The following is a 12,674-nucleotide window of genomic DNA, read 5'->3' as shown; positions in this document are numbered from 1 at the left end:
GGTTCAAGGGATTTTCAGCAGAACTCTAAAAACACTTCTCCAGACCTCTTGCCAACCCCTGCATGTGATGTTTGTCACTTCATGGGAGACCTTTTGAGACAACTTATGCAAGCCAGTCATTCGTGCACTTTTGATATTTGGACTCCTGGCCTCTACAGTCTTATCTCTCTTATCAATGTGAGTCGAAGTTCTTGATGAATATTTTTCTGACCGTGAGTCGGGGCCTTATCCACCATGTTCAACGTGTCTTCATGTCAAAGTGATGGACGGGTCATAACATTAGATACTTTAAAAAATCTTACCTGTAGTCGTTAGGCTCCCTCAACCGCTGGCCATCCCAATTTTGAGAAGACTGTTCACAATCTTGCACAATTATCTGTTCCTCCTTCTCTCCCTGTTGAATTTTGACTGTTTATCTCATAATAGATTTGTCTGTTATCCGTGGGGTTCAGAGCTAGGGTGAAGGTGAACAAACCTGCTTTTTCTCACCGTTGCGGCACCCGTATAATATGCTACTTTTTAGAAGGACTGTTGCGACCCTGTCTTCCAAAACTGTCTTGACAGGAGTTACCGCCTTTTAATTGATGTCAGAACTTTTTCAAAAGTTATTCTTGTACTCTAATGATCTCCTTTACCTAAGCCATCTTCTCTAATCAGGAACCACAAGCTGATTAGATTTTAAATGATTTCGGCAACTAGCATGTGCTTCAGGTCAAATAGACCAAAATGTGTGTTCTCTGTCTGAGAACTGACCAATGTTGTGGGCTAGGTCTCTCAATCTTCTCTTCTGGTAACTCCCCAAAGTTTCAGGTATATGGGGGATACATTTTTGCCGGGGAAGAATCGCAAGTCTTGGTGGACCGTATTCTCCCAATACTCTACAAGGACTCTAATAGGGATGTTTTTCATTGGGACCCTCTGAAAATCAAATCCTTTGAACATGCTCGTCGTGCCTGTTGCCACTGTGGCGCTGTAGGCTGCGTGTTTGGAACATGTGCTATTCAGCTCCTGCTTAACTTGCGTGTCCATATGGCCTCTATCATTTTTGCTTCCAGGCCACCTTGCTCTCAGAGTAGGCACCTGCTGTCACCCCTGATACCGTGACACTGGGACCGCTTCTCTGAAGTTGGAAATTCAGTTGAGAAAAGGTGGACTGGGCTGCTTAGATCAACTAGCAGCATAGGAAGCCCTAGTCTTATAAACTCAAAACCAAAGTATCAGAAAATATTAAGGCACAAAGACCTAAGCCAAACATTTCCCCCATCTTTCCACTTCCGATGTGCAAAAGTAATTTTAAGGGACCTGATCACTTCATTACCAGCGATAACTCTAATTTGATAATTATGATTGACAATAATTTTGCTTCTGAATGGCACAAATCCTTCAAGATTTAATCATATCAAATAGTAAAGTCCTCAGCAGTCCTCTGAGCAGCATTCAAGAAGGTGGTCTTAATCAAAATGATGAGCTTCAGATCTGTTCATGGATCATTATGGTCATGGACAGGCAATGGAAATTCAGTGAAGGTGGCCTCCTTGATTTCTTATAGGGTTACCATGTGATTTGCTTCAGGAGTTGTGGAAATGTTCGACTTTTTGTTTCTGTCCCCTTTTGCTGGGTCATTTGTTGGCTACTGGAACTGCTAATTAAGAAGCTTGTGACTGTCCCCGAAAACCAAACGATATGGGAAATGGATGGATCACGGATAACCCCGGCAATGTGGTTGGGAGGGCTGGATAAGCTGCTGTGTGTTTTGTGCTTGACTAATAGTGCCCTGCTTTAGATTTTCTTTTTGTGATGCATGGTGGTTGAATATTGAAAGTGCCATTGTTCTACTGTATTGTGCTCGTTTATAACCAAATGGGCATAAATGGGTTATGTAAAAAAAAGTCTACCGAGGCAAATTGTGCAGTTCTATAAAATGTTACAGATGAGCTACTTCCGCTGCACTCATTAAAGTGTATGGCAGCCCAGTGAGAAAAAAAATTCACCTTTACCCTGCAGACTCCCCCACAGGAATCTGATTCGAGTTGACACTGATGACAAATGTACCCGATCTTGAATCGCTAGGCTTAAAATTAAACAAAACGTTATAGGGTACTCAAACTTATCAGGAGAATCTTTCTAAAAATGTTTTTAGTTTTTTTTTTTTTTACTTGGTGGATAATTTCGGTGAATGCGCTTTAAACATGCTTAATTGGATACTTCACTTGCGTTGATTTTTCCTGCCTGTTGCTCCTGAGAGTAAAGATTTTGATAAACAGACAGAGGCAAGTATTATCTGTCTATCTTCATTATGTTCCGTATTTTTGTTCGGTTTTCCCTTGAACATGAACAAAGCTAATAATTTGGAAAATGTTCACATTCTGTCTGTTAAAGGTTGTATTTTGAGTTTCCTTTATGATTTAATAAGAATATAGTGACACCACAAACCAAAGAAAGAAGCTAGCTGGCAGCCACGTTTTCAACTTGTTGATTGGCTACCTATTCTGGTTGTTTCCCCCCACTCACTAATGGCAGTTGTAGTTATTTTTGAGTTTTGTCCTAATCTGAAGATCAATTAAAGCAAGTTGGTTCTTAATACTAGTCATCCTTCTGTTTATAAAAGTATATTTTCCTGCTTAATAGTTAGGACACCGTTTATTGATTAAAATATCCTGAAAGTGCTTTAATGTGCAATTGCCTTTAGTACAGTGACTTGAGACAGCACTGCATATGCCTTAAATATAATCCGTATAATATAGGTGAAAATGTATACAAAAAACAGGTAAGCAGATTTTTTTTGGGTTTCAGGCCATGTTTAAAGTTGTAACATCTCTCCCTATGTGTTCATTTATTTAGGCGCATACATATATCATTTATCTTTGTTTTTCTTTTTAGGGCACATGTCATAAACGAAGTTTCTTTGTTGTGTGTAATTTTACAGAACACAACAAGAGTTCAAAATGAATCAGGTGAGTCACAGGGACTTTCCAAAGGTATGTTTATCAGAAGGCCATAACAAGTACCCAATAATGCTATACAACCTTCACTTTACCATGCTAGTTGCATCTAAGAACTGTGTTAGCTTACCGATACAGGGGGCCATATTCACACAGCGAATTGTGAACAAGTCAGAAATCTGGTGCAGAATCACACCTACCTTTAAGAAATACTTCTGACTTTTTTAGAAATTCACAAAACCCAAAGAGCATTCCAAGAAACCTATGACCGTTGTGATGATCGTGTGAGTGTATCACAGATCTAAAACTTCTTTCTTCAACATCTTTTCTTCAATTGCGTTGCCGTACAACATGGCTATAGACAAAGACGAGAGTGCTGTCGTAGGCAAAACATTTTTTTATCTATGCTGATGCTTGTTTGTTAGAGAAAGCAAGTTACGCGATATGGCTTACTAGTGGGTCATCTAGGGATGAGAGAATGTCCGGTGCCTAATGGAATATAAATTCTTTCAGTTTGAGTTACACTTGGCATGCCCCTTGAACACAAAACAGTGCACTCGTATCCTAGCGTGGGGACGCTCTCCAGAGTAACCATTGCTCTTTAAAAGAAACATTAACATAACATGTTATTGGTTTTTATCGGATTACTAGCTTGATTGCTCCTAACTACTTTAACAAAGTGACATTTATGCATTGACCTATCTTTGTAATGGCACAGAAGGTCTAAAAACAATTAAGTTGAATATCGCCTTATTTTACCAGTGCTTTAGATTGATTTAAGTGTTGTTCCATACGAGTTGAAGCAGCACCTACCCAGTGACGCTCAACAAGATTAAACTCTAGGATGTCGGTGTTCCCTTTCATAGGGTACACGGTTCAGCGGCTCAAGATTAATTGTCTTTTTTGGAGTTGGTCATGACCAATTTGCATAGTTGGTCCCACAGTAATTGTAAGTACTCAAAGTTGATTGAATCTCTGTTATCCATCACATTTATGTTGTCCAGCAGTTTCACACATGTAGCAGTAGGGTTCCTTTTTACTTCCGATCCTCTATTCCGGGTTCCATGATGAGTAACTATCAATTAAATAGTTAACATTGGTTGGCAGTTCTCCCACATTCTGAGCTTTTGGTCCCGTCTTAAGAGTCAATGCAAATTATTTTCAAAAATAAGGAGATCTTGCACCGGGAATCTCTGCACCGGAATAAGCTGACCTTGTACTGTGCAGTACATACATTGTGGTAGGTAACGTAAAATGATAAAAAAGGAAAACATGACTACTGTTTTTCTTTTTCCTATTCTGTTGTCTGGTCCTAAAATGGTATCTGTGGATTTTGCCTGTTGTATCGCTGCTGTCTTAATCCGTTCTGTGATTTAATCTATGAATGTTCTTGACAAGTTTGTCTACCTTTTATGGAAGTTTAAATGTCGGAGTCTAATAATTAGCTCTGCTAACAAAGTGATTCTGCTTTTGTGTGACTTTAAATAGTCTGACCACCGGGGTCACATCTCCTGAGGTGATTGAGTGAATTAAAAAAAAATCCTCATAGATGCTTCTTGATGACTATTAAATGACCAGTTACATCTGCTCATCATGGCTTAAATGAAGGTCTCCACTAGGGGACCTGGATTTCCCCAGAGGAGAAATGCTAGGTTTTGCATCTAGACTCTTGCTCGAAATTCAGACTGCTCCTAAATATAAGCTCTTTGTCTTAGTCCTCAAGTCTTTCTATTAATGAACTAAATACAAACCGATTAGGGGCTCATAATTTTGTATCCATTCTCCTGATCACAGTGTGCACTAAGTGATTATTGGGGTTAAAAAGACTTGATAGAAAGGGGATGAACCTGTATAGGCATAGCTTAGTGTATTCTCTCTTACACTTTTTCCTCAACCCGGTCTCCTCTCTGTGCCCCTGCAATCCATCCAATTTAGAGCTAGGCATGCTATTTTGGTATATGTACACATTGTCTTAGAGGTTTGAGGGAAGATACAGTATTGCATGTGGGATTTTGTCGAAAGGTAGCTAGGCAGTATGAGGCAAGGTCAAAAAGGAGTTCTTGTGTCTGGTTTACAACAATTTTGATTCTTTTGATATAAACGGTCAATCCAGTGGTCAACTTCAGTATTGTGAATAGTTAAATTGCAAAGGATCTAAGGATCTTGGAAAGTGAATGTTCTTCTTCATAATCAAAAGAGAGCTATTTTTCAGGTTCTAGAAGAATATAAACAAGTTGTATTTCTTCCCCAGGACTTCGATATCCCCCTCAGAAAGGTTCATGTGTTGATTACATATTGGTCAATTTAACGGTATAGCTTCATGACAGTCAAACTACATTAGATGAACTGTCATCTTGTTCAGTAATTCCTCCCAAAGTACAAATATCTCTGTGAAGTAGAGTGATACCTTAGACAAATGGGCAGGAAAATAGAGCCTTATGGTTGTTAGCATATATGTGGCCCTAATTCAGATGAACCATTGCTGTGAGAGAGTGTGATCGAGCTACTTTTGCTGAGGATGAAAAGTATGGGTCTTCCTGTGGATAAGTGGCCCCGTTTGGCTTCAACCCACCTAATCTTTAACCCTATCTGATCTTTACATTAGAACATCAACCACTTTGGGTGATGGAGAAAGGTATGGAATCCCAAAATATACTGTTTTAATATATTGCCAATCAATATTTTTCATTATTCAAAAATAATTGTAATACATTCAAGAATAATATTACTATGTCCAGTACAAGTGCGATATAAAACACAACCAGCATACACTAGATGCAACTGAAGAGGATTAGAGGTCATAGTTTTACTTTAAATTTAGTCAAAGTAGCTGGTTAAAATCAGTCTACATTACACTTTCTTTATATGTGTGTATTGATATTTATATAGCACAGACTTGGGTAGGTAGAAACGGAGTCCTGCACATCGGTTGTGGATTTACACCTTTGCATTTCACAGTTACATTGCATTTCACATATATTTGCAATTGTATTACATTTCATTCATATTTACCATTTAAGGGACAGGGAGATGAATACCTTAGCTCAAAATTACATATTTTTCAGTCAAGGCCGAAGCCAGGATTGAAACCTACATCCCTAGGTTCCAAAACTGGCAGCTTAGCCAAGTAACCACAGCTCTTCCTTGCAGCCAGACTCTATAGTAAGCCCTGTTTTCTTCCGAAAACCAGTCAACAAGATGCTCCTTGGCTCTTTTAAGGATGTCAATTAAGTAAATACAGACAAACAAAAAATAAGAAGAAATCCGTGTAGGAGGGTAGGATCTGCTTCTTATGGTTACCCACACTTTTTGCTGCTGTAACACTGTTTTTCGACTTTAGTCTGGCTGAGGCCCTGCTATTCAGCTGGGGTGCCCTTATAAGTCCTTAGTATATGGTATACTATGCACCCAGGGCATAGGTACCACAGAGGCCTACCAGGGGCTGAAGCATGTATTATGCCACCCCTGGGAAGCCCTCCAAAATGACACCACATGTCTGCAACTGCAGCCTCGGTAAGGTGGTGCATGCACCCCTACTGAGTTATAGGCTCACTATATCTCACCTATCACTGCACATAGAAACCTATCAGTCACCCCTATGGCAGGCCTTATCAATCCTGAAGGAAGGGTGCTTGGTTTTGTGTGAGAGGGTGCCCATGCATGAGCAGAGCCCCTCTGCAGCCTTTGGAATCTCTTCGGGGTAGTCAGTGATGCAGCCTGACCATATACTCTTAAGTGCATTATAACCAAACTGTAAATGCTAACTTTGGACTGGCTGCACGGAAACATGTCGTGTTTGGTGTCAAACACCGTGGAATCATACCCCTACACCAGTAACTGGTGTGGGTGTATGATCCCACCCTTCTAGAGGGAGATACATGACAGCACCGGTATACTCGGTACCAACTTAAAAGAGCTCTGGCATCACAAAATGGATGCTGCAACCACAGACACGAGTCTGGCCTCCTGCTGCTGACCGAAACTCCGGCAGGGGAGGCCTGGACAATAGGTTTCCTGTCACAGGGAGGTGTCACCACCTCCCAGACAGGCTTTAGTGTATTGGGGCTGGGTGGGTGCACTCTGAGTGCTTTGAAGTCCTGCACTGGGGGCACATTTGGTGTCCCTGTGCATAGTCCAGCTCAAACCGGTTGCAGGGGCTACCAGCCCCTGCTCTGGCACGAAACTGGACAAAGGAAATGGGTGTAGCCACCCCTCTTTCCAAACCCTCCCACAGGTTGGTCCCCTGAGTTAGTCCAACCCCTTCCTTAGATATAAAGAAGGAACCTCTGTAACCAGAACTTTAGATATTCCTGGACGAAACTCTGCAACTGAATCCTGGACCTTCGACGATCTGTTCAACGCCAGATGACTGAAGAATCTCCCTTGGAGTAAAGGAGTTACTCCCCTCCTTGGCAGGCACCAAAGACGCACCTGTCCGGTCTGCATCTCCGAAGCTCCTGCTGGACGCCGAAGACTTTGCAACACCAGCGGTAGATTTCCAGACTTCCCAGAGGCAGAACCAGGTCCCCAGCAAAGCTGAGACCCATAGCAGTCGTGGGTACCGTGGAACCGGAACCCCTGGACACCGTGCACATTTGCAATTGCGTCAGCTTCTCGACTTCTCCTGAGACTGTGCATTGGGTTACTTGTAGCCCAGACCCCGAGCAGAGAATCCACCGAAGATTGTCGGCCTAGCCACCCCGAGTGACACGTGGGCCGCCATTTTTTTTGATTCCTCTCGAGGTCCGTTTGCTATATCCTGGTCCGTCGACTGGTGGGTCCCTGTGAAGGTAACTCTGACTTCCTTTGGACTTCCCTGGTTGCTCCAGACGTGCCCTCACTCCTCCTCATTGGGGGGAGTCCCTCGGACTTTGTTGGTCCGCACCGAAGCATCTTTATCCTTTCTGCGTGGGTTGCTGTTGCCAAGGCTTGTGGTGTCCAATCCGGGCACCGATGCTGCAGCACTCTACATCCTTCGTGGGACAGCTCGAATCCAGCTGCTGGTCGTTCTCGATGCCTCCTGGTCCTCGTGGCTGAAGAGTCAAGCTTCACCTTCTTCACCTGAAACACCCAACATCGGTGGGCATTCGTCTATCGTGCCCCTGGTCACTGGCAAGTGACCCAGACTCTATCCCCTCTGCATTCAGGTTCTTCAGATCTTTGATCCAGGCTTGGATCTCTTCGGACACTTCGCATCTTCCCGGCAGCAGCACTTCTTCGCCAGCTTCCATTGAAAACGACGACGCGACCCGACACCATTTGACACCTATGCACCCAGCTTCCCTGGGTGAGGTAACTTGAGTACTCTGGTGCTCCCGTGGGTGTTGACCCTAGAACTGTCTAAGTCCAAGAGGGTTTGGTCCTAGTCCATCTCTAAGTGTCCTTTATCTTTAAAAATCTAACCCATAGAAGCTAACGGGAGCTCGCGACTGTGTTCTCACACTGCACACAGCCTCCAAGGGTCCCCTGTGTCACTACCTTGGGTGGTTCCTTGGGGTCCCAGCGATTCTACAGGCTCTAGGCCTTTTGTCTAGTTAAGTCGTGGTTCTTATACCACTATTTTAGTATATGGTTTGGCTTGCCCCTAGGGCCTTACGTGTATTCCGTGCTACTTTACTGTTTATTTGAAGTGTAACCTATGTGCTTGAGACTCTAGTCTCATAAAGAGACTAGAGGGGTGTTTTTAGAAATAAATACATATATTTTATATATATACCTGGTGTGGTCTCCTTTCATTTAGCCACTCAAGAGATTATAGACTGGTAAAATAAGCTGCTTTACATTCCTTCAAGACTTAGCCTGAAGGCTGCTCTCCATAACTACCACTAGGATAGCTTTCAATACAGGTTGTCTTTAACCTATCATCAATAAGGGGTTGTTAGGACTAGTGCAGGGTGCCCACTATACCTAGTGGACAGCATATACCAGGCCGACGTCTCACAATCAGAAGGTGCAAACCTTTTGTAACAATGCTGTGAAGTGTACATTATAACAATGTAAACTATTCTGGTTCCATAGTTAGTTAACCCATTAGCAAATTTAAGAAAAGTGATCACAAAGACACCATTTAGAATACAAAACAGTTTCTTTTTGTCCTTTATTTTAGATAAATGTATTATCCCTGATGTTAATTTATGTAAAGGGTTCCGCTAGGTACATACTTTTCTCAGTCTTTTAATACTTGGACAATATCTAACACGAGTTCCTCAATCTGTTACCCATCTGTTTTAAAATGATCTATATTTCTCAAATTTGCATCCTGGCAGGTCCCCAGATGTAACATTATCAGTATGTCTCCCTCTGTTAAAGTGAGGGGGTAAAAGCAAGTATGCAACACAGAAGTCAATAAACGTGTAGAAGTAACATGAGAACTATCAGTAACATAAAAAGAGTTGCTATGCAGAACTAGATGCATGGAACAATAAGCATTACATCATGCCATAGGAATGTGAATAGTACCAATGCTGGTACTGGTTTTTCTTGTGATTTTGGTGCAAATAAAATGTGAAAACCTCAAGATTAATCTTAAAAAAAATCCACAAATCTGTGTAATTTCACCAAAAAGACCCAGAATACATTTCTATTCAATTTACATGTAAAATGATTAAAACCTTTCTTGTATAGCACGTTCTAAAAAGCTAATTAGTAACATTTTGAGTTAAAAAACCAGACTGCATCGTTTTGCTACAGTGGGAATTTTTATTTATTTAAGATTGCTGGATCCCAGAATAGGAAGTATTTGTACAGTTCAAATGAACAGAGATGTATCCACAAATAAAACTCAGAGGTGAGAAGGAATGTAAAGAAAATGTTCTTTGGCTGTATTTAAATTTAACCGGGACACTTGAGGGCAGAAACATACCTCCACAGATGTTCATACTGAGGAGAACCAGTGATCCCCTTTTCACTATGCAGTCTAACCTCTGTGTTTGCATTTACTTTTTAAGACAAATCATGGCCATCCACTTGTCAGTTGCCAGCAGAATCTTTGCTTAATAACGATTCTTTGACATTTCCATTCTTGGTCCTCAAAGAGTAGGATCAGAGGGTTGATGATGTATAAGTAAACTCAGCCCACGCAAGGCTACATCCGGTGGCAGAATAGTAGATGAATCATGTGGCAGATCCTAGGATAAGCACTTCAGATTTTGAGCTATTCCATTTTGGACAACTTCTCATATTGAATGTATATAGCATTTGTGTAGTGAACGTAGTAAAAAGACGAGGGTACAGACAGTAATTTAATAGAGTGCCTTCTGCGATCGGCAGTGAACCGTTACTACATCATATTATAGTATTCTTTAAAGCGGTGTGTTTTCTGCTCTTTCCTAAATTGTAGCAAAATTGCGGCAGTCCATTTGGATATGGTGTTGCTCTTTCAGCTCCTGACTGGAGCAGCCCTGTTTCTCACTTTTTTGTTCTTTTTTTACACTTCGTTGTCTCCAGTATGATTGTCTTGTGGCTACAAATGTGAGAGAGCCACCGGAGAAAAGCTTGTCTGCTAAATCGGTGCGGTGCTGGACGGGAAAGTTTAGTAGATGATGCAGGTGCTTTTTAAGATTGTCTGGGCTGGTTAGAGGAGCTATTGGTGTTCTCCTATAAGGGAGGGTGATGTGGTTATATTTTTTCAGTGTCTTGATCAGGCGAGGGCTTGAACAACAGTCTGAAGTCAATTTCTGGGAGGAATGATGTTGCTTTTTTTAGTAGAGAGAGTTGGTACCTGACCCTTCTATTTTTCTTAGCAATATGCTGCTTGAGTTTGAGGTTTGTGTTCAGAGTGAGTTCGAGTGACTTGGTTTTGTGTGAAAGTTGGAGTTCACATACATCCAGGTTCATGTCATCGAGCGAAGTTTGGAGTAGTTGTTGATTGTTTTTCTTGGCGAATAGTAGGAATTCTTTGTAGGTGGATGTGAACTCTATCTATATAGTCCCTGGTTTGATGACTTGCCAGCAGCGGTTAGTGTATTGGCTGTCTAGAGGGCTGCCCTGTTAATTTGATTATTGTTTACTGAGAAATAGAATCAGTTTGTTTTTACAATTCTAATTGCATTACTTGGGAATTGAAATGTGTTCTGTTGAACTGAATTCACTGCTGTGTTCCTGTGAAATGCATTACTTCGCTCATTTCTCAAACAGGCTAAAAATAATTGTAGCATTCATTAGCAAATCATATAAATTAAACACACTTCTACCTGTGACACTAAACAAAAGTAAATATAGGGGTTAATTATATTCCCTTAACTCCATAGATCTATTACCCAAGGCTGAAATGGTTAATCCTTTACCCCACAACTATAATCCAATATCATTACCCCTTTACTGTTAAACCTTTACCAGGAACCTTTCACCCATAAGTTAGCCTATACCTTTAACCACAATGCATATACCCGTAATCCTGTACTTCTAAGCTTAGCCCTTCTGCACCAAAACATTTAATCTTAGACTTATACCCTAAACTCTTAACCCATTATTTCTCACTCTATTAACCAGTTACCTTATAAGCAACCACTTTCCCTATACCCTTAGGCCCATACCCTTAATCATACACCCTTAACTCTTAAATCCCCAATCCCACCCTCTGACCCATAACCCTGCACACCAGATCCTTAACTTTACCCATTTAATCCTAAACTCTCTAACCCTCTACCCTTTCACCTATAACCTTAACTGTGTACCTGTAACCCCTACCTCCTGCACCTCAAAGCATAAACCCTAAACCTATAACCCTGATCCCCATGCCCTTAACTCCTTTACACTTCAGTCTGAACTCTAGGCCCATTCATGTTTTTACCTCAGTAAGTTTTGGGATGAAACTTTGGTAACTTGAAGTTTATTGTGGATGAGGGCGGGATGGTCGATGGTGTTGGAGCATCTCTGGAGTCCAGCAATATCAGGAGGCAGGGGTCATCTTCACCTGTGAACAGGTGGACTTCACCTACAGGTTGTAAAGCAGCTCTTGCCATCCTGCAGTTTGATCTGAAGCCAAATTGGTAGACACACAGTAGATGGGTGGTATTGATATAATATTGGAGTTGTGCCTAGACTCATTTATTTTTATATTGTGCAGAAGGGAGGGTGACTAGTGGCTGACAAGCGCATCAGATCTGATCTGTCTTGAGAGTTTGTGGAAAAACGCTTTGAGTGAGACAGGTTTTGAAGATAGTGAGTGTGAAACAGATACTCTTGAGTGGTCTTTGTTGAAGGACTAGGTTAACAACTCTTCATAGGAGGTGGCTTTGAGGGAGTTTTGTAAGTTGGCATGATCTACAAGAGACTGGTTTGAATGAAGACAAATGAGGTATGCTTTGTGGACGGCAGTGTATAAGGTCAAAGCAGGCTTTGTGTTTTAGATATGCTGTTGGATTTTCTGGATTTTTTTCACTGAAAACGTTGATAAGAAGGCACTTGTTTAAAGGGTGGAACAGGAGGGTCAAACAGAAGGGCGCTGTGCTTGGTTGTCTCCAAAAAAAATCTGCTTCTCTTGGCAACTTCATTGTTCGTACAGTGCTTGGGTTTGGCTGATGTAATGAGCTGTCTGCGTGTTGTGTGGAAGGACTTTCTGGCCAGTACAAGAGTTTGCGATTAAGGTTGTTTATGGAGAACTGTTTGAAGGATTGTTGTTCTCTAAGCGTTAGACCTCGGTGTGTTTAACTCAGCAGGTTGATGGGATTGAAAAGGTGGTTGCTCCAGACCAGTGCTATGCAGGGCTTTATTGGTAAATTGGTGATAATG

The 12,674-nt window shown here is 41.5% G+C and overlaps 1 protein-coding gene across 8 annotated transcripts in view; it reads left to right on the top strand.

The window, feature by feature from the left end:
- Nucleotides 1–12,674, top strand: part of PRDM2 (PR/SET domain 2) — a 348,925-nt gene that overhangs the window by 67,243 nt on the left and 269,008 nt on the right. For 7 of the 8 annotated variants that reach the window (XM_085608682.1, XM_085608684.1, XM_085608678.1 and 4 more), the window contains one exon: nt 2,881–2,954. The exons of the other annotated variant lie outside the window; for it this stretch is intronic. In XM_085608682.1, coding sequence (XP_085464808.1) covers nt 2,946–2,954 — 9 coding nt within the window. In that variant the 5' untranslated portion in view covers nt 2,881–2,945. The remainder of the gene's footprint in view (nt 1–2,880; nt 2,955–12,674) is intronic. 8 annotated transcript variants of the gene reach the window in all.

The sequence above is a fragment of the Triturus cristatus genome, chromosome 1_2 (genome assembly GCF_964204655.1).
Source record: "Triturus cristatus chromosome 1_2, aTriCri1.1, whole genome shotgun sequence".
NCBI classification, from domain to species: Eukaryota; Metazoa; Chordata; class Amphibia; order Caudata; family Salamandridae; genus Triturus; species Triturus cristatus.
Note: the sequence above shows the minus strand (reverse complement) of the source record. Positions and strands in the feature narration are given on the sequence as shown.